The sequence below is a fragment of the Rana temporaria genome, chromosome 10, assembly GCF_905171775.1.
Source record: "Rana temporaria chromosome 10, aRanTem1.1, whole genome shotgun sequence".
NCBI classification, from domain to species: domain Eukaryota; kingdom Metazoa; phylum Chordata; class Amphibia; order Anura; family Ranidae; genus Rana; species Rana temporaria.
In genome coordinates this window covers 144,478,070-144,500,735 of record NC_053498.1, presented here as the reverse complement: position 1 = coordinate 144,500,735, position 22,666 = coordinate 144,478,070, and the positions used below count along the sequence as shown (strand labels likewise).

Below are 22,666 nucleotides of genomic sequence, written 5' to 3'. Positions count from 1 at the left end.
TTTTCTCACTCTCTTTTCTCTCTCTTTTTTTTCTTCTCTTCTCTCTCTCTCCCCTCTCTTTTATACAAGAAAGGACTTTGCTCGCTTTGGAAACCGCAGCTTGGCATTGCATGTTATTATTAAGCTTGTGATCTACCAAAACCCCCAGATCCTTCTCCACTATGGATCCCCCCCAGATCCTTCTCCACTACGGATCCCCCCAGTTATACTCTCCCCCCCCCCCCAGCACCCTTTGAACTTGATGATATCCTTCCACATTCTCTTATGATTGGCCTGTGCCAAGCACAGCGTCCCACTCATGCAGTACAGATGCCTGAAAAACAGCCTCAGCCAATGTCGGCCTTTATTGGACTTTTAAAGTGTAAGTTCACCTTTTTACAAAACAAATCTGTAAGGTCACCTTTCTCGGGACACCCCCCACCCCCATCCCACTGACCTGTTGCGTGGCGTTTTCCCGGTTCTGAGCCTCGGTATAACCCCCCCTCGGGGTCGGGGCTTAGAAATCCCCTCTTCTTCCCCGCTAATAGGACGGGCTATGCGGGTTCTGATTGGTCGGCGCCGCCCATGTGACAGCACCGACCAATTGGAATGCTCCGAAATGTCCCTCCTGACGGGGTACGTTTTTGGAGATTCGGCTCTGGAGATTTCTAAGCCCCGGACCCCTGAGGCGCGGTTATACTGGGGCTCAGAACGGGAGATCGCCACAATCCAGGTCAGCGGGACTGGGGGGGGTGAGGTCCTGTGTAAGATCACCTTACAGATTTTTCTGTAAAGATGAACTTACCCTTTTAAGGAGATTTTTATTTATTTTTTTATATACAAAAGTATTCTCTGAAAGTGTATGGCCTCCTTCACCCACAGCGAGGAGGTAGTCTGATCGTAGTTTCTGTATAACGTAATAACTTTATTTGCTGCAGCCTGTACATAACAACGGTTCCAGCGGCTACGGGAGTCTGGGTAGTAATGGATCCTATGAACATTACATCAGTATCGCCTCTTCTAGTGATTCCAATGGGAACTGCGTGGATGAATCGCACAAAGAACCGGTAATTTTCATCTGCTGTGTGCAAATTGAGTGCAGTGTGATACGTGTGATTATATGTGATGATTTACTTTGCAAGGGAATTTTCCCATAGCTTAATGACTGGTAAACATTTTAAATTAAAGAGCACCCAGTCGGGAACGGGGGGGAATGCGTTTGTGCTTGCACATGATGGGGTCGGTGGGGGGGGGGGGATGCTTTTGTGCTTGCACATGATTGGATGATGGAAGTCGGCAGAACTTCACCTCATTCATTAAGCTAAGGGAACATTTCCTTGCAAAGTGAGCAGCCTGTTTTGCCTTTAGTAAATGAACCCTATAGTCCTATAGGGATAGAAAATACGGGGATATCTCCCCCAAGTTCTAACCCCCCCCCCCCATAGAACAGGAGGAGCAGGAGTTGGAACTTAAATTGGACGTTTAGTGAAATTTTTTTGTTCCATCGATGAAAGCCGGAAGTCCAACTCACGTCTTCTTCTTATATTCCTGTCTCCTGCTATAGATGACTCTGAAACAAGTGTGCACCGACATCACCCACCTCAAGGATCTGGGTCAGCAGGTCTACATTGACACGAGGAGCAAGTGTGTGCCCAAAAAACGGGAGATATTCGACAAGGATGCTCAGAAAGGTGAAGGGAGTAACATTTCTGTTGTTGTTTCTTGATAAATAAATAAAGGCAGAGAAGATTTCGGTTCATAGGTGCAACGCTTGACTTTTTTTTAGTGGAATACGAAGCCTCCTTTAGTAGAATATATGTAATTGAGGTGTAAAGGTTCAAAGCGAGAAAAAAAAAAAAAGTCTCCCTATGACCGCACATTCATACTGGGCCAGATTCAGGTACAATTGCGGCGGCGGAACGTACCCCGTTTACGTTATACCGCCGCAAGTTTTCAGTCTAAGTGCCCGATCCTCAAAGCACTTGCCTGCAAACTTGCGGCGGTGTATCGTAAACCCTTCCGGCGCAAGCCCGCCCAATTCAAATGGGGCGGGTACCATTTAAATTAGGCTCGCTCCCGCGCCGGACGTACTGCGCATGCTCCGTTCGCAATTTTCCCGACGTGCTTTGCGCGAAATTACGGCGGCGCAACGTGTTTGTGAATCGCGACGTGCGTAACGTACTTATGCCGGGAAAAAAAATAATTCAAAAGCGACGCGGGAACGACGGGCATACTTTAACATGGTGGAGTAATTTTACACCATGTTAATAGCAGCCCTAACTTTGCGACGGAAAACTAAGACTTGTGCCGACGTAACGACGGGAAAAACCTTTGTGGATCGCCGTAACTGCTAATTTGCATACCCGACGCTGGAATACGACGCAAACTCCACCCAGCGGCGGCCGAGGTACTGCATCCTAAGATCCGACGGTGTAAGTCAATTACACCTGTCGGATCTTAGGGCTATCTATGCGGAACTGATTCTCTGAATCAGCCGCATAGATAGGACAAGAGATACGACGGTGTATCAGGATATACGCCGTCGTATCTGGTCTGTAAATCTGGCCCACTGTCCATAAGATAGGTGTAAGTGGCAACCTCAGCCTGGACTCCAGACAGGCCACACCCCTGAGGTTGCCACTTCCACCTATCTTGGGGTTGGCATGGATGTGCGGTCAAAGGAAGACTTTTCTTCACTTGAGCCATTGCAGGAGCCTGGATGAACTTCCTCCCGAACCAGCACTCCCAGCGGTTGGACGTTTAGGACTTGCACCCCTTCTAGAGAGCCTGAGCGGCACACGATGCAGGTTTTTGAGGTGCACAGGTGCTTCGTGGTTCATAGTTTTCTTATCCAGCATGTGGCTATGACCTTGACCTGCAAGGACATATTTAGGTGTTGTAGGTCCAGTGATTGTAAAGGCTCTTTTTTTAAAAAAAAAAAATGACAAACATGTTATACTTCCCTCCTCTGTGCAATTGGCTTTGCACAGAGCAGCCTGCATCCTCCTCTTCTCAGGTCCCTCTTCGCTGCTCCTAGCCCCTCCCTCCTTTTTGAGTGCCCCCCTCAGTCAGCAGCTTGCTACAGGGAGTACCCAAGCTAGGTCAGAGCTCCATGTATCCATTCAGACAGGGAGCCCCGACCTGGCCCCTCCCCCTCTCTCCACTGATTGGCTGACTGGCTTTGATTGACAGCCAATGGCGCTGCTGCTCTCTCAGCCAATCAGGAGGAGTGTCCTGGATCGCTGAGGGGGTCGTGGACATCGCTGGAGAGATAAGAGGCTCAAGTAGGTAATAAAAGGGGTGCTGGGGAGGCTGCTACACACAGAAGGTTATTTATCCTAATGCATAGAATGCATTAAGATAAAACTTTTGCCTTTACAACTCCTTTTAGTTAAACTGAATGGGTGACTACCAGCCCTGTGGCCAGAACCAGCATACTGTGGAAGGCACTCTACCCAGTGAGCATGCACTCTTTACTTACCCTTTGGTACTGTTTTGTGCTGAGGGGTCCATAAAAAAAAAAAAAAAGTGGTACCCACCTCCTTCCCCCCCACAGTTTTCTGGGACACCTCACCGGTCCCTGAAGACTGCGGGACCAGTCACAAAGCACAGCCAGGCTCATACATGCGCAGTTGGATGCCAGCTGTGAAGCTGCAAAGCGTCACTGCCCGTTTCGCTTAGTGAAGATGCCGCAACTTGTACCCGGAGCTGATTGAAGAATTGACTTGGGTGAGGACAGCGCAGGATCCAAGGACAGGTGTCCTTATAAGTGTCCTTTGTATTGAAAAGTCAGCGGTTACAATATTTGTAGCTGCTGACGTTTTTGATTCTTCTTTGGAGCGTCTCTTAAAGGGTAATAAATACTTTACATGTTCTGATTTTTATTAATTTTTTACAGCAAAACTCAATTTGAATGCCTGTGTAGCTCCTCGGGGAAACATGGAGGGACCTGCAGCATCATCCTGCGAAGCCTCCAGGAAGGGGCAGCACATACCTTCATACCAGCAAATCAACTGTGTGGACAGTATTATTAGGTAAGGCGTTTCCCATGTTTTTACATTCAAGTGATACTATAGGTTCGATTTTTATTTTTGAAAAATAAGAAACATGTCATACTTGCCTCCACTGTGCAGCTTGCTTTGCACAGAGTGGCCCCCGAACTGCGTTTTCTGGGGTCCCCTGGTGGCTCTCTCGTCCCCTCCCCGCCTCAGATAAGCACGCTCCCGAGTCGGTGTATTCGGTGTCCGACCCCCGCCCTCCGGCGACCACGTCATTGGATTTGATTGACAGCAGCGGGAGCCAATGGCTGCGCTGCTATCAATCTATCCAATGAAGAGCAGAGAAAACCGGGCAAAGATCCAGTGTGTTCGATGCAGGAATTTCCAAGGTAAAATGGGGGGGGCTGGGGTGCCAGTAATAGTCAGATGTTTTTTCACCTTAATGCATAGAATGCAGTAAAGCGGAGTTCCACCCTAAAAAAAAAAAATTACATTAAAAGACTCCTTTACATTTTTTTTTAAAACATTTTACTTACCAGAAATGGCTGTTGCTAGGCAGTCTTCCTAATCTGCCACTTCCTTCTCTGCGGAGCTCCTTGGTCTCGTCCTCACGTTGCCTCCTTGGAAATGGGGCGCGTTGTCTTCTGGGACCTGAAGACAGCCGCCCCCATTCACAAAGCGACTTGCGCATGCGCAGTAGAAAACAGGCAGTGAAGCCACAGGCAAAATGCTGATAGGCTCTGTTAAGCAGACATCGATCTTGGCTATTCTGGTGGCAATGTGGACTTCTCCTCCTTGTCCTCTTGCCTCACTTAAATCTGCAGCTTTCATTAGAACAGGGTTTGACAAATTTGCTTGGAATCTAGGAGCCAGCTAAAAAAGTTAGGAGCCAGAAAACGCGCCCCGTCCCGACGAGCTCGCCGCGCAGAAGCGAACACATACGTGAGTAGCGCCCGCATATGTAAACGGTATTCAAACCACACATGTGAGGTATCGCCGCGATCGTTAGAGCGAGAGCAATAATTCTAGCCCCAGACCTCCTCTGTAACTCAAAACATGCAACCTGTAGAATTTTTTAAACGTTGGCTATGGAGATTTTAAAGGGTAAAAGTTTGTCGGCATTCCACGAGCGGACGCAATTTTGAAGCGTGACATGTTGGGTATCAATTTACTCGGAGTAACATTATCTTTCACAATTTAAAAAAAAATTGGGATAACTTTACTGTTGTCTTATTTTTTAATTTAAAAAAGTATATTTTTTCCCCCAAAAAAGTGCGCTTGTAAGGCCGCTGCGCAAATACGGCGTGACATAAAGTATTGCAACGATCGCCATTTTATTCTCTAGGGTGTTAGAATAAAAAATATATATAATGTTTGGGGGTTCTAATTAGAGGGAAGGAGATGGCAGTGAAAATAGTGAAAAATTACATTAGAATTGCTGTTTAACTTGTAATGCCAACGGCCCACCACCAGATGGTGCCAGCTCACAGAAGGAAGAGCTTGGGACTTCACAAGGCCGCAAAGCCGCGGCCTCAATTGCCGGCCGTCGCGGGCCCGCCGCAATCGCGCGGCGGGGGAGGTGGGGGCGCACAAAGACACAGGATCCTGTGTCCTCCGTGCGCCCCCACCTCCCCTGCCGCACGATCGCATTGGCCAGTAATTGAGGGCGCGGCCTTGTAGGCAGCAAAGCCGCGGCCTCAATTACCGGCGGGCGCAGGGTCACAATTTCTTGTCGCAGTTGCGACCTGGCGCCCGGATATTGATGACCCATGCATTAGAATAATATCTGGTCATGCTGTGGATGTCCTTTTTTAGGTATTTCCTGTGATAGGGTGACAAATTGTATAGACTACTCTATAGTATAGACTAGGGCTAGGCAACCTCGGCACTCCAGCTATGATGAAACTACAAATCCCATCATGCCTCTGCCTCTGGGAGTCATGCCTGTGATTGTCAGGCCCCGTACACACGACCGAGAAACTCGACGGGCAAAACACATTGTTTTGCTCGTCGAGTTCCTTGTTCGGCTGTCAGAAAACTTGTCGAGCCAAATTTCTCCATTGCCCAACGAGGAAATGGAGAACATGCTCTCTATTTGGCTTGACGAGTTTCCCGACGAGTTTCCCGACGAAAAGTGTACACACGACCGGTTTTCTCGGCAGAATACGTCTCCCATCGAGTTTCTTGCTGGATTCTGCCGAGAAAACCGTTCGTGTGTACGGGGCCTCAGGGTTTTTCAATGGCCCTCCAGATGTTGCAGAACTACAAGTCCCATCTCACCGCTGCCTTTGGGAGTCATGCTTGCAACTGTCAGTGGCTTGCAATGCCTTATGGGACATGTAGTTACGCAATAGCTGGAGGGCCACAGGTTATGCACCCATGTGCTATGGGTTGTCACACCTCCTTATCTAACTTTGTGATTTTGGATAAAATGGCTCCCGTGTTTCAGACATAATGTCCTCTCTGCTTCAGGTACCTGGAGAGTTATAACATCCCTGCGCTAAAGAGGAAGTGCGAATCGTCCACCAACACCACCTCCTCTTCATCAGAAGATGGCAAGCAGGGCCTCTCCGGACAGAACGACCTGGAGGTTTTAGAAGGTAAGGAGATTCACGATTTTAGTGATAATGTGGGTTGGCGTAATGATCAACGTGAATTTGTCTTTTATGAAAAATAATGTCTTGTATGAAGTATGTGTTATGAAGCGGGCTGAAACAAACATCTCCGAAATCTCATTTATCTGACACCTTTCATGACTACACTCGTTGTAGAAATGGACAGGGACAATTTTGCTGATGTAACACAAAAAATCTTTTTTTTTTTTTTATACGTTTTGGATAGACTAGTGCAGGGGTCTCTAACTGACGGCCCTCCAGCTGCCTCTGCCTTTTGGGAGTCATGCTTGTAACTGTCAGCCCTGCAATGCCTCATGGGTCTTGTAGTTTTGCAACAGATGGAGGGCCACCAGTCTGAGACCCCTGGACTAGAGAGTTGTTAAAACTTCTGTGTTTTCATTGCTGTCTCTGTCCCAATAGGGAGATTTCAGCAAATAAGAAGGCGGCTCTCCAAAAACAAGGTCTTCTAATAGATATCCTTACTGAAAGATATACCTAGAGATGGGAAGGCCTGGAAAAAAACTGAAAAATTGGGGGGGGGGGGTTTTTTTCCCCCCATGTTTGTTTGTTTTTTTGCTTCTTTTTTTTTTTTTTCTTTTAAAGCGTGGAATATGTTCTTTTTACAATGATGATAAGTAAATATTCAGTATGTCATGGCATTCAAACTATATAATGTGTAGTCTTACATTTTTGTAAGTTCTCTCAGCAAAAGGCAAGCACATCCTGGAATACAGTTCAAGTAACACTACTTATCACTGCAGTTCTCAAACAATAGCAATGTGCCACTAGGGGGCACTGCAGGGGAAAGGCTAATGTTTTTTTTAGTTTGCTTGTGAGCACAATCTGGTGTACCTCCTACAGTTGGTTAAGTGTGAGGATTCAATAGATCAGGGATATGCAATTGGCGGACCTCCAGCTGTTGCAAAGTCCCATCATGCCTCTGCCTCTGGGTGTCATGCTTGTGGCTGTCATAGTCTTGCTATGCCTCATGGCACTTGTTGTTCTGCAACAGCTGGAGGTCCGCTAATTGCATAATTTGTCTGTCAGGTTAGTTTATTTTTATAGGGCTAGATTCAGTAACACTTACGACGGGAGTATCAGTAGATACGCCGTCATAAGTCCGAATCCGCGCCGTCGCAACTTTAAGCGTATGCTCAAATTGTGATATACGCTTAAATGTTGCTAAGATACGACCGGCGTAAGTCTCCTACGCCGTCGTATCTTAGGGGGCATATTTACGCTGGCCGCTAGGTGGCGCTTCCGTTGATTTCCGCATAGAATATGCAAATGAGCTAGATACGCCGATTCAGAAACGTACGTGCGCCCGGCGGATTTTCTTATGTCGTTTGCGTAAGGCTTTTTCCGGCGTAAAGTTACTCCTGCTATATGAGGCATAGCCAATGTTAAGTATGGACGTTGGGACAGCGTTGAATTTTATGTCGTTTGCGTAAGTCGTTCGCGAATAGGGATTTGCATAAATTCCGTTCACGTCGAAAGCATTGACTATTTGCGACGTGATTAGGAGCATGCGCACATGGATACGTTCACGGACGGCGCATGCGCCGTTCGTTAGAAACGTAATTTACGTGGGGTCATGTTTTATTTACGTAAAACACGCCCACCTCTTCACAATTTGAATTAGGCGCGCTTACGCCGGCACATTTACGATACGCCGCCGTAACTTAGGGCGCAGGTTCTTTCTGAATACAGAACCTGCCTCACTAAGTTACGGCTACGCTACGCCCGCACAAAGTTACGGCGGGCTTTCTGAAGCTAGCCCATAATCTTTTAAATGATTCCTATGAATCTTCTCCACCATCACAGCATAATGTTCACCTATAATCTGCTTAGTAAATTTTTTTTCTCTCCTCTCAGTAAAATGCTGAGACCAACATCTAGCTCAGTGTTTCTCAACCTTTTTTCATTCAAGGCACCCTTTAAAAATACAGACAGTCTCGAGGCACCCCATTCTAAAATGTCAAAAACTATTTTAATCGTTTTACAAAAGGCAGCAACATCCACACATAGGACACCCAACTTTACAGGCGATTTATTCTTCCAAAGCAAATACACTTTTTTGCACACTGGTACTGACTAGTATTCCAATGTTTCTCTTCTCCCTCAATTTCTCTCCTAGCTGAGGAGAGAGAGAGAGAGAGAGGCAAGGGGGAGGGTCAAACAAGGATGCTGTGGAGGCAACAGACATCTTCCTTAACCACTTAAGACCCGGACCAAAATGCAGGTAAAGGACCCGACCAGTTTTTGCGATTCGGCACTGCGTCGCTTTAACCGACAATTGCGCGGTCGTGCGATGTGGCTCCCAAACAAAATTGGCGTCCTTTTTTTTTCCCCACAAATAGAGATTTATTTTGGTGGTATTTGATCACCTCTGCGTTTTTTTATTTTTTGCGCTATAAACAAAAATAGAGCGACAATTTTTAAAAAAATTCAATATTTTTTTTTCTTTTTGCTATAATAAATATCACCCAAAAATGTATATATAAAAAAAAAATGTTCCTCAGTTTAGGCCGATACGTATTCTTCTACCTATTTTTGGTAAAAAAAAAATCGCAATAAGTGTTTATCGATTTGGTTTGCGCAAAATTTATAGCGTTTACAAAATAGGGGATAGTTTTATTGCATTTTATTCATTTTTTTTTTACTACTAATGGCGGCGATCAGCGATTTCTTTTTTTTTTTTTTTTTTTTTTCCAAGACTGCGACATTATGGCGGACACATCGGACAATTTTGACACATTTTTGGGACCATTGTCATTTTCACAGCAAAAAATGCTATACAAATGCATTTTTTACTGTGAAAATGACAATTGCAGTTTGGGAGTTAACCACAAGGGGGTGCTAAAGGGGTTAAGTGTGACCTCATATGTGTTTCTAACTGTAGGGGGGTGGGGCTGGACATGTGACGTCATTGATCGTCTTTCCCTATATCAGGGAACAGACGATCAATGACAGCGCCACAGTGAAGAACGGGGAAGGTGTGTTTACACACAGCCCCCCCCCCCCTTCTTCAGCTCCGGGAACCGATCGCAGGACTCCGGCGGCGATCGGGTCCCGCGGCCACAGAGCTTTGGACCGGGTTGCGGACGTGCCCCCGTGACCCACGGCTGGGCACTTAAAGAGGACGTACAGGTACATGCTTGTGCCCAGCCGTGCCATTCTGCTGACGTATATGTGCAGGAGGCGGTCCCTAAGTGGTTAAAGGGGTTGTAAAGCTTCATTTTTTTTTTTAAATAACAAACATGTCATACTTGCCTCCACTGTGCAGTTCGTTTTGCACAGAGTGGCTCCGATCGTCCTCTTCTGGGCTCCCTCTCGGCTCCTCCCTGCAATTGCTAAGCCCCTCGGGAAGCTCTCTCCCGAGGGGGTTACCTTGTGGGTGTGTTCCCATCTCATACACTCTGCGTACATAGACACCGAGTGTATGTCTCGGTCCCACCTCTGGCGGCCACGTCATTGGATTTGATTGACAGCAGCATGAGCCAATGGCTGCGTTTTGCTATCAATTTATCCAATCGACACAGAGACTCCGTGGAGAACAGTACGAGCAGGTGAACGGGGCTCAGGTAAGTACAGGGGGGGGGGGCGGGCTGGGGGGACCTGTCATTGCCAGGTGTTTTTTTCACCTTAATGCAAGGTGAAAAAACACGAACCTTAACATCCCCTTTAATAACTGATGTTGTTGGTTGGTGGGTGGGATGACCGTGTCCAGAATGTCGTAATGGTGTATAATGTAAACCCTTGGCTTAACTAAAAGGCAGGCTTGATTCACCTGCCGGCTTGTATACAATTTTCCTGGGCAGGCTGGTTGAAAAAAGCTGATCTAGAGTTTGGAAATATTCTTTTCCAAATACTACAAGGATGAAAAAAAACACATCCTGGAATGCCAGAGCTGCCCTAACAACACAAAGGAAAAATAATTTATTGAATGAAATGATGACCATAATGAAAACTCTAGAACAACTGCACTTGCTGTGCACAGACTTATTTGCCTTTTAGTAAATCAACCCCAAAGTGTTTCTTCACTAGCAGCATCTTCAAGTAAGGAAGTGTTACAAACCACTGCCTCCTAAAAATACACAATCCCTTCATTGATAGGTAAAGTCGGGAGAACGTTCCTCCAAGCTCTGCAAAATATGCTTTTGGATCATCATTGTTAATAACTGAAAATGCATATTGGCAGGAAGCTTATAAATTATTATGAGGGAAAGGTGTGTGTGTGTGGGGGGGTTCTCATGTATAGGTGAAAATATACAGTCCTTGTTGTTCCATTTTGTAATTAAAAAATATATACAATTTTAAAAAGCAAGTTTAGTTTATTTACTGAATAAGCTGTACTTTTTATATACACTGCATTTCACATTCCCACAAAATAACTTTCAATTTGTAAGACTACTCCACACTGATATTTATTTATTTTTATTTTTTCATTTTTTATTTTATTTATTTCCCCCCCCCCCCATGGCTTAAAAATATCCAGAATTGTAACATCTCTAGATATACCCCTTGCCTTGCCTCCAATCCTGGTGACGGTGTGATCATTTGGGGTCTCCTGTCTTTCTTTCCCAGTGACCAAATTCTCCAGGACAAATTTGTGAATCTCTCCAGACAAGGACAGCAATGAAACCTGACGAGGGGGGGGGGGGGTTCTGAAGATGACCCACTCTATTCAGGACAAAAAAAAAGTGAAAAAATAAAAAAAAATTCCATCGGTAACCTTGTTCTAGTTTATTGACTTTTTAGACAAGAGTATAGAAGCCCAATATGCCCGACTTAGAAAACAAGTTTACATTGGTGGTTTCCATGTTTGTTTTTGTGTCCGTTCTATTTAAGCCAACTAAGCACTTCATGTATGGTCAAAATAATTAGAAAGGGTCCTGTTACCCCCATAATAATCCACTTTAAAAAAGAAAAAAAAATCTGAAAATCCATCCTTCTTCAGCTACATGCAAGGGGTGATGTCTGCACCCTTCAGGCGATGTCCCGGGGAATGCTGAGTACTCTAAATTTTGATGGTATAGCACAAGGCAGCAGCATCTTCTCTCGAGATTCGAGCATCCCTTGGATGTTGCCAAAAGGATTCGGACATCACCCCTGCCTAGGTGCTGCGGGCAGAACCCGGATTAGGGGAAGTAAATAACTTTTTTTCTGGCTGTCCAGAATTTTCTCCTCCCACAATTGCAATCTGACTTGTGTCGCAATTGTATATGCTATACTATTATTTTTATTTTGCAATTTTTTTTTTTTACACAAAAGTAGTTACCCTTTAAAGATATCTGTCAGGGACTTCCAACTCCACCATGGAACATCTCCAAGTCAAAAAAAAAGTCTCACCTTCTCCAACATGCAACGTTTTAGACACTTCTTGTTGTGTTTCTGGGTGGAGCTTGAAACATTTATAAGACGTCAGTGGATAAATAAACCTGCGTCCACCCGGAACTAAAAAAAAAATGTGTTGGGTAGATTGACACCACATTATCTTGGAACTGAGGAGCAACGTAGAAATATAATTTTTCTGTGCTAGTTAATTCATTACACTGCAGTGGAATCATCCGAGCAAGTAGAGTCATTTTATGAAAGATGTGCAGATACAAAGGCAAGGTTTTCATTGACCTTGCTCCAGGAATGGATCATTTTTTTTTTTATATTTTGCCAAGTTTACTGTGACAACTCGTTACTTTTACAGTTTTGCAGAGACTTTTCTGGTAGACCAATTCTCTATGGAGTTGATTAATTTAACTTTTTAAGAAACCTTTTGATAATATCCACTTCAAAACTGTCCTCGAATTTCTTGTATCGTTGCAAGATGTTCCTGAGCTAGCAGCGCCTACCAGCCAGTTATCAGCGGAGTCCATGGTTACAACCGACGCTCAGACAACAGCCGCCGTGGTGGGAGCTCCGCTGACCGATCTCACACTGTCCATCAAGGCCATGAGTGTTGTGTCCGTCACCAGCCAGTGTAGCTACAGCAGTACCATTGTGCATGTTCCACAGCCCGAGTCAGGTACTTCTCATCTTTCCATATCTTGGAGGATTCATCAGCTTTTCTTTTTTATTTTTCCTGATGATAACATATGCCAGCCAGCTTGTTCTGTCAACTGATCTTTTTCTGTCCTTTTTATTTCTTATTGTTTCCTTTTTCTTAACTGTTTTTCCTCCCTTATCTTCCAGAACAGCTTACTTGAGAGATGATTGGCTCTGCCCTCTGCAGGAAGCACAAAGCAGAGAGAGTTTAAAATGCCCCTCCTCTCTCTTGTACCTCAGTTGTTTTCTCTTTCCAGGCTCTCCATATGTGCACAACACAATGTTTTGTTTTTGTTACCCTGTTTCTGATAACTTGTGGCTTTTCTTCGCCGCTCAGGCCAGGTGTGCCCATGTTGTCTGCTGATGTCACAAGGGTTCCTCCCTTATTTTGATATTGTACTGGCCTCAATATGGGATAGAGGTGACTACTGCATCTCATCTGTCAGTTCAGACCTCAGGGGTGTTTCTTGGAGCAGGTTGTCTGGGAGTCCTAGGATGGCGGTGGGGTGGGACACATGCTCCTTTCTGGGCATCCTGTAGCTTTGGGCGTACCAAAATGGCATCGGGTGACGCACTTTGTCGCAGGGATTACTATTCTCGGCCACAGACCCAGGAACAATGTGCTTGCAGAATGGACGACCACTGCTACAGGACCAGGGGGGGGTTTGGGGTTCTGGCCTTGCTACTGTCTACTTCAGGTCTCAGTGGCGGTGAAATTCCGCAAGGTTGAGACTAAATTGGGCAGCTTGGCGTAAAAGGGTATTGGGGGCTGTGGATGCCAACAGGACCCCTGGAAGGGATGGGACTCCCCCAACAAGCAAGACCAGCAAAAGCATCCACCTCCAATCCTGTAGCTCCCAAGGTATGTATGTATGACTGCAGTCCAGCTCTGAGTAAGGGGGGAAAGGTTGCTGAGTTTGTTTTTGACAAACTGGAAATGGTGTGTTTTTTTGTTTTGTTTTTCTTGCAAACTAACAACTGAGGGTACAGGGTTGTGCATATGTTGTATGTATGACAAGCCCATTAAGAAAAGATGTGGAAATTGCAGAACTAAGCTACCCTGACACCTATAGCAAACTATTGTGCGATAGCCGTATCTCACATGTAACAGGCTCTGAGTCTGTTGCGTGCATAAAAGATTTAATGTCCTCCATGAAGGAGATGGTTTCCTCTTTTCAATCCTTTAGTATCTTTCTGGCAGGATTAGGCCCTTCCACTTCTAATTTTCATATAAAGTGTCACGCCAAGATACAAACACAATAATATACAATGAAAATAACAAAACTATAATATCCTCCAAAAAGTTCATTAAGAATGCAGAAAAGTCCACATGCAAAAAGGAAAGTCCTTTCTTAAGTGTTCATGTAATCCTATATATGTGATGAGAATCCATCACCCACAAAATGGTATATTCTGTGAATCCGGCACCTCTTATGGAAAAAGTGCAAGCTTACCGACTGGGTATGACCCTCTAAAGAAAGGTCATCAGAGCTTAGAACTCAACAGGCCGGCTTGGATCATCAGAGAGCAGTTCCAAGGGTTCTCCTCAGAGGAAAATTGTTATAGGATAGTTGTCGGCTCGGCATAATTCCATGAAGTTTATCATGGAATATATTTATACAGTGAGAAATCTTTTTTGTTGACTGCAGAAAAAAATGAGAAAACTTATTTTCTCAGTTCAGACATTCAGATTATTCCATTAAGCATTCATACTCCAAGTTCTGCAGCTTTTAGGGCAGCTATCCCAGAGATACCGTGGGCTCAGTTGCACTCCAGACCCTTTCAGGCTTTTCTTCTCAGGTCCTGGAACCACAAGAAAAGTGCCAAGAAATCTGATGATTCCCATCCCAGGTGGAGATTCTCTGGATCTATACTGGTGGGAACATCCTCAACTTTAAAAGACAGTGACCTTGGGTCCAGTTCCTGACAATAAAAGTTACTACCAATGCCAGTCTTTGGGGTGCCCACTCAGAAGACTGGCATGCTCAGGGGACTTGGCAACAGAAAGAAGAAGCTCAGTCGTCCAATTTCAGAGAACTCTTAGCAGTAGGAAGAGCACTAGAGGCGTTGGAACCAAAAATCTGAGCGACGGAGGTTTTGGTCTTCAGACCAAAAATCTGAGCGACGGAGGTTTTGGTCTTCAGACCAAAAATCTGAGCGACGGAGGTTTTGGTCTTCAGACCAAAAATCTGAGCGACGGAGGTTTTGGTCTTCAGACCAAAAATCTGAGCGACGGAGGTTCTGGTCTTCAGACCATATCTAATATCTTAACAAATGGGGTGGCACTGGTGGCAATTGGGAACTGAACGTGGAGGTCTTCAGGGAAATCGCCCTAAAGTGGGGGATTCCTGTTCTAGATCTATTTGCATCCAGACAGAATAGGAAAGTTGCAGCTTTCTTTTCGCTCGAAGGGGAAATGGAGGCTCTAGGGATGGATGCGTAACATTTCCATGGACGTTCAGCTTGGCGTATGCCTTCTCGCTTTTTGCTCTGTTGCCGCTGGTAATCAGAAAGATTTTATGGCATTGAGCAAATATAAGCCTAATATTGGCCCAGGAGAAGTTGGTACTCAGCCCTGAAAGCGCTGTTGATGGCTCCTCCCTGGACACTACCAGTTAAAGAGGATCTCCTGGTTCACGGAACTATTTGACATCCAAACTCTCAAATTTTTCATTTGACGGCTTGGAGGCTGAATGACGCATCCTTTAGCTAAAAGGCTGTTGGGACAAGGTAATTGACACCATTCTTGGAAGCCATAAACTGGTCACTAGGAACATTTATGGTAAAGTTTGTAAAACCTTTGAAGCCTGGCAAAGAGCGAGGGGCACTGATTCATTTAATCTTCCTTGCATGATGGACTTTCTTCAGAGTGGCGTAGAAAAGAGTTTCCACAGTTCCACACCGGGAGGGAAAATGGCTAATTGGACCCAATTTGGACATTTTCACTCATTTTTGTTGCCAGTGGTGTAGACATTAATGGTTATGTGTTGAGTTATTTTGAGGGGACAGCAAATGTACACTGTTATACAAGCTGTACACTCACTACTTTACATTGTAGCAAAGTGTCATTTCTTCAGTGTTGTCACTTAAAAAATATATATTCAAATATATTTACAAACATGTGAGGGGTGTACGCATTTTTGTGAGCTACTGTATCTTTAATTCTCAATGCCCTTACCAAGGAACCTTTTGAACCCTTAGGAGAGACTAATTTGAAGTGGGTTACGCTAAAGATAACCTTATTGGCCGTCACTTTAGGAAGAAGGATTTTTGACTTAGAATCTCCCTCTAGCAAGGATCCCTTTTATGAAGATCTTGGAAGACATGGTTATTAAGCCAGGTGTCTTATGCCGCATACGCACGATCGGAATTTCCGACAACAAAACCGTGTTTTTTATTCCGACGGAATGTTGACTTAAGCTTGTGTTGCATACACACAGTGACAGAAATGTTGTCTGAAATTCCAAATGTCAAGAACGCAGTGACGTACGTCGAGCCGAGAAAAATTATGTTCAATTATTCCGAGCATGCGTAGGATTTTTGTGCGTCGGAATTGCATACAGACGATCGGAATTTCCGACAAGAACTTTGCTTGTCGGGAAAAATTGAGAACCAGCTCTCAAATTTTTGTTGTCGGAAATTCCGACAGAAAATGTCGGATGGAGCATACACACGGTCGGAATTTCCGACCAAAAGCTCACATCGAACTTTTCTTGTTGGAATTTCCGATCGTGTGTACGTGGCATTAGGGATCCCTCTCTAGCAAGGATCCCTTTTATGAAGATCTTGGAAGACAGGGTTAGTAAGCCAGATGTCTTATACTTGCCTGAGGTTTCTATGTTTTTTCACATAGTTTTGCCATGTTTTTGCAACTCTCCTAAAAATGAGGAAGAAAGGTTTGACTTTTTTGATGTAAGAAGATGTTTGCTTCTTTATCTGAGGGTGACATGGAATTTCAGGAATTCCTCTCAGTCATTCTTTTTAGCAGGTTCAGGAGGCGTTCAAAAGCATCCAAGAGGAGGTCCATTGCCAGATGTATTAGAGACCAATTCTTTGGGCATACAGATTTCCAGGTCAAGAACCTCCTACAAATATTAGAGCTCACCCTACTAGGTCACTAGCCACATTATGGGCTGAAAGAGCAGCAGCATCATGTGAAGAAATATCGAAGGCGACAGTGTGGTTTTCCTCTCACGCACTATAGAGTCCGGGTGCCCTCCAGCCAGGATCTCTAATTTTGGAAGGAATATTTTGCAGGCTGTGGTCCCCCTCCTAAAGGTATGGAATTTTGTTTCTCTGCTCAAGTAAGCTGTCCTGGAAGATTAGGGGGGGAAACCTCTGTTAGACTTACCAGTAATGGTATTTCCATGAATCTTCCAGGACAGCATCTATATTCCTACCCTCAGTTGTATTTCTTGTAGGTATGTGGGTGCAGATCTCACGTTTTAAGTGTGTTTTTTTCCAAAAGATGGTGTTCTTCTTTTTTTTTTTTTTTTTTTTTTTATTCCTGTCTTGTGCACATTCTTGAGGTTTCTTTATCTTCAAAACAACTGAGATACAAGGGAGGGGCACTTTAAACTCTCCCATTTGTTTTTCCTATAGAGGACAGAGCCAAACATCACTCAAGTAAGCTGTCTTGGAAGATTCCTGGAAATACCGGTAAGTCCAACGTAGGTTTTATTTTCCATCTTCTCAGATTCCCCCCCCCCCTTCCTTCTTACTTTCCTTCTTCACTTTCTCTTCTCCTTCCCTCCTTTTTTCCATCTTCCTTAGTCTTCTCTTTCCTCCTTTATCGACTCTCTCCTTTCTTCCTCTTTCCTTCCCTTTCGCCTTTTCTTCTCCACTTTCCCCTTTTTTCTCCTCCTTCCCTCCTATGTCTTCTCTCCTCCTTCCCTCCTATGCCTTCTCTCCTCCTTCCCTCCTATGCCTTCTCTCCTCCTTCCCTCCTATGCCTTCTCTCCTCCTTCCCTCCTATGCCTTCTCTCCTCCTTCCCTCCTATGCCTTCTCTCCTCCTTCCCTCCTATGCCTTCTCTCCTCCTTCCCTCCTATGCCTTCTCTCCTCCTTCCCTCCTTTGCCTTCTCTCCTCCTTCTCTCCTCCTTCCCTCCTATGCCTTCTCTCCTCCTTCCCTCCTATGCCTTCTCTCCTCCTTCCCTCCTATGTATTCTCTCCTCCTTCCCTCCTATGCCTTCTCTCCTCCTTCCCTCCTATGCCTTCTCTCCTCCTTCCCTCCTATGCCTTCTCTCCTCCTTCCCTCCTATGCCTTCTCTCCTCCTTCCCTCCTATGCCTTCTCTCCTCCTTCCCTCCTATGCCTTCTCTCCTCCTTCCCTCCTATGCCTTCTCTCCTCCTTCCCTCCTATGCCTTCTCTCCTCCTTCTCTCCTCCTTCCCTCCTATGCCTTCTCTCCTCCTTCTCTCCTCCTTCCCTCCTACGCCTTCTTCCCTCCTTCCCTCCTATGCCGTCTCTCCTCCTTTTCTCTCCTTCTATCCCACCTCCCTCCCCCCATTAAACTAGTGCTTAGTGTAGTTTTGTCAGCCAGTCACTACCTAGAACTTATTATCTCCATTGCAGTCTAGTTGCCACAAATGAGCATGCTGATTCCGAGTCTGCTGTGCAGCATTCTGCACTCAAATGCTCGCTGGCTCTTCTGAGCACATACCAGCACATCGTCGGCTACTGAAGTATATAGTGGAATCAGATTACTCTAGGTAGAGGAGGAAGGTCTTTTTCATCTCATGCTGGTAGCTCTGATGTGTCGGCTCTGTACGGGGAGCTTATGACGTACAATTTCATCAGTAGAACCAAAAATCAGACATTTGACCAAGTTGGAAGTATTTTTTTTTCAATTCTTCATTTTGAATGATTTTCCACAAAAGGCAACAGCTACAAAGCTACAACTAGCTTCTTTTTTTTTTCTCTCGGCTGCTAATATTCCTGCAAATGAGCTATGACTACTTGAATAACTTCTTTTGTAAGTGTTTGCAAGACACTGTTGCATTTTAGGGTCCAATACTTTTAAAAATCTTAGTTGGATCTTTGACTACAGTGTTGAAAATATGCATATATTTTTTTTTATTGACTAGTTTAACAAAATTATTTTGCAAAATAAATTCTTATTACAATACAATGGTCATATTGTATGTTGCTTTAGTTGCATTTTTCATTACCTCAGATTTGGATGCAAACTGGCCATCTGAATTTATTATTATTTTTAGTCATTTTTATTGTTTTTTTTTTGTTTTTTTTTTCTACCACCATCATTATATTCGCTTGTATAAGAAAAAACATTCTCAAGGAGAGTGCAAATTTTTGCTTTTTGTAACCAGTCAGATTCTTCCCCTGGTCAGGAAAACAATGGTTTTTGCCCTTTGACTGGTCGGTAAAGACGAGGGGATTTTCTGAGTTACTATACACAAGGCCCCTACATTTTTATAAAAGTATATCTCTAGCCAAAATGTTTTTCTTTCATTTGACTATACAGTAGGGAATGCGTAGAACCTCTGCAAAGGTTGTGTTTTACCTTTTTTGAGTCTGTTTCCTGTTTAGGAGATATTCCTTCACTTCCTGTCCTGGTGACACCACAGTCACAGAGTCAGGAAATACGGGGGGAAACTCTGATGGGGTCATAATGCTAACACAAGTTCTAGCCTACGCCAATCGATTTAATACTGTAACTGTCACCACCGTTTATGATTTTAAATTCCATCGCCCCACGACAGCTTATCCGACACTCCAGCCGACAGGACCCATTTCATTCCCCAGAATAATGAGACAACACACAGCTCTGTTACTGGTTCCAAAATGAATGAATCTTTAATGATTAGCTCTCAGGTTTTTATACAGTTACAAGCATGCTTCAGTAAGCAAAGAAACAAAGACACACTTCACCCACCACTTTACACATTCTTTTAGATAATGATATTCAGGCGAGTTAATTATCCCCCAGACGTCCTGACTCCGACAATAAGCTATTCACATGCATAATACACATGCCTATGTCAGACGTTCTGTCTCCGACAATAAGCTAGTCACACCTTATCATCAATAGACTTTTCACACCATACAGTGTCATTTGCATCCACAATGAAAGGTCTTTCAGAAGCCAGACTCAATTAACACCTCAATATGTTTTTGTTGCCATTGTATCCCTATTAGAGGTTTCTTCCTTATTTCCTGCCCTGGTGACATCCAGCAGGACAGGAAGTCAGGGAAAATCTCCTGTACGAGGCCACACACCGAAAACAAAAACCGACAGAGGTTCAAAATATTTCCCACACTGTTCAAATAAAGAAAACTAATTTGGCAAGAGGGACACTTATATTTGCCTCTCTGATATTTTGATTTTGTGTTTTTTTTTTTTTTTTTTTATTCCCAGCATAAATAGAATTTAGAACAGTTTTAGAATTAGAAAAATGTCTTGATTTGTCTTTATGCCAATGTACTGTATTTATTGACTATTATTGCTCAGTTTTTTACTGCTGTGTAAGTTTTTGTGGTGTATTGTGTATTCAGAGGTGACGGCCATAGAAGATGCCACTGGTGGCAGCGAGCAGATTGAGATGAGGTCTTCGCAAGCGGCCGGTTCCACGGTGACACCGGAGGAGTTTAGGCAAGTTGGGCTGACGAAGGAAGTTCTTTCTGCTCACACACAGAAAGAGGAACAGAATTACGTGGTCCAGTTCCGGCAGAGGATCCTGCAGTCACCGTACAGCAGTTATCTGCAACAGGACAGCCGCAGCAAGGCATGCTCCCATGAACGAGGTATTTGTCGCCATCAAAATCTTGACCTCTACCATTCCGATCACATGTTCACTTCATGCCTTTGCACACATTAACTGCTCATCATATGTCTTCCTTTTTGTTTTTCTCTTGTTTTGCTTGTATTTAAGCACAGCTGACAGGGCCGATCTAAATAATGACTCAATATCATGAGTTGCAGTGCCTTGAAAAAGTATTTATACCCCCTAAAGATTTTGTCAAAAAACTTGAAAATCATTTTCCTTCCACTTCACAAAGTGTCACATAATTGATTGTAAGCTCTTCTGAGCAGGGCCCTCTTTAATCCTCTTGTATTATAATTGTATTGTCTCCCTTTTATATTGTAAAGCGCTGCGTAAACTGTTGGTGCTATATAAATCCTGTATAATAATAATTGTGAAGTGGAAGGAAAATGATGATAAATGGTTTTCTTTTTTACAAATATGTGAAAAGTGTGGGGGGCACATTTGTATTCAGCCCCCTTTACTCTGATACCCCGAACTAAAATCTACTGGAATCAATTGCCTTCAGAAATCACCTAATCATTTAATCTCAGTATAAATACAGCTGTTCTGTGAAGTCCTCAGAGGTTTGTAAGAGACACTTAGTAAACAAACAGCAAAGGCTTAAGGAACACACCAGACAGGTCAGGGATAAAGTTGTGGAGAAGTATAAAGCAGGGTTAGGTTATAAAATAATATCCCAAGCTTTGAACATCTCACGGAGCTCTGATCAATCCATCATTGGAAAATGGAAAGAGTATGGTACAACTGCAAACCTACCAAGACATGGCTGTCCACCTAAACTGACCGGGCCGGGCAAGGAGAACATTCATCAGAGAATCAGCCAAGAGGCCCATGGTAACTCTGGAGGAGCTGCAGAGATCCACAGCTCAGGGGGGAGAATCTGTCCACAGGACAACTATTAGTGGTCTCTCCACAAATCTGACCTTTTATGGAAGAGTGACAAGAAGAAAGACATAAGAAGTCCTGTTTGTGAGAAGCCATGTGGGGGAGGGGACACAGCAAACATGTGGAAGAAGGTGCTCTGGTCAGATGAGACGAAAATGTAACTTTTTTGTCTAAAAGCAAAACTCTGTGTGGGGGAAAACTAACACTGCACATCGCCATCCCCACCGTAAAACATGGCGGTGGCAGCATCATGTGGTGGGGATGCTTTTCTTCAGCAGGGACAGGGAAGCTGGTCAGAGTTGATGGGAAGATGGATGGAGACAAATACAGGACAATCTTAGAAAAAAACCTGTTAGAGTCTGCAAAAGACTTGAGACTGGGGGGGGGGGGTTCACCTTCCAGCAGGACAACGACCCAAAACATACAGCCAGAGCTACAATGGAATGGTTAGAGCAAAGCATATTCATGTGTTAGAATGGCCCAGTCACAGTCCAGACCTAAATCACATTGAGAATCTGTGACAAGACTTTAAATTTGCTGATCACAGACGCTCTCCATCCAATCTGACAGAGCTTGAGATATTTTACAGAGAAGAAGAATGGGCAGAAATGTCCCTCTCTAGATGTACAAAGCTGGTAGAGACACCCCCAAAAAGACTCGCAGCTGTAATTGTAGAGAAAGGCGGTTCTACAAAGTATTGACTCCGGGGGGCGCCATACAAATGTACCCCCCACACTTTTCACATATTTATTTGTAAAAATAAATTGGAAAAACATTTATCATTTTCCTTCCACTTCACAATTATGTGACACTTTGTGTTGGTCTATCACATAAAAACCCCAATAAAATACATTTATTTTGGTTGTAACATGAGAAAATGTGGCACATTTCAAAGGGTATGAATATTTTTTCAAGGCACTGTATGTTTTCCTTTCTTTCTTTTTTTTTTTTTTTTTCTTGTTTGTATTTAAAAACACCAGACAAAAATGACTCATTATCAGTTAAAGGATCAGTTCAAAATAAAAACAATGTGCAATTTTTTTTTTCATAGGAGCCTGCAGAGCATTGCACCGGCGATCAGCAGATCATGGGTGTAATGTCAGGCTCCCAGTACAGCTGCCTGCTCGAACCTCCCATCCAGGCAGAACAGGAAGAATCAATGAATGGTGCTCACCAGCACCCTTGCAGTTCATTCATCCTTTTCTCTTTGAAATCAGTGGTCTCTCTGCAAAGATCCAACATGCTGCCTGCTGAAGCAGAGCCTAGAGCTCTCCAATCAGCAAACGTTTTGCACATTGTAGATCTCTGACTCAGCAGGGGAGTTGTCGGACCTCTGAAGAGAGACCACATCTTCCACACAGA

General features: G+C 44.2%; 1 protein-coding gene across 8 annotated transcripts in view; it reads left to right on the top strand.

The window, feature by feature from the left end:
• PER3 (period circadian regulator 3) overlaps window positions 1–22,666 on the top strand; it is a 109,202-nt gene that overhangs the window by 65,077 nt on the left and 21,459 nt on the right. For 4 of the 8 annotated variants that reach the window (XM_040326473.1, XM_040326472.1, XM_040326474.1 and 1 more), the window contains exons 12-18: window positions 918–1,046; window positions 1,544–1,670; window positions 3,878–4,013; window positions 6,450–6,577; window positions 12,417–12,614; window positions 17,237–17,293; window positions 20,148–20,396. In XM_040326473.1, coding sequence (XP_040182407.1) covers window positions 918–1,046; window positions 1,544–1,670; window positions 3,878–4,013; window positions 6,450–6,577; window positions 12,417–12,614; window positions 17,237–17,293; window positions 20,148–20,396 — 1,024 coding nt within the window. The remainder of the gene's footprint in view (window positions 1–917; window positions 1,047–1,543; window positions 1,671–3,877; window positions 4,014–6,449; window positions 6,578–12,416; window positions 12,615–17,236; window positions 17,294–20,147; window positions 20,397–22,666) is intronic. The other 4 variants (XM_040326477.1, XM_040326478.1, XM_040326476.1 and 1 more) reach the window with 4 other exon arrangements.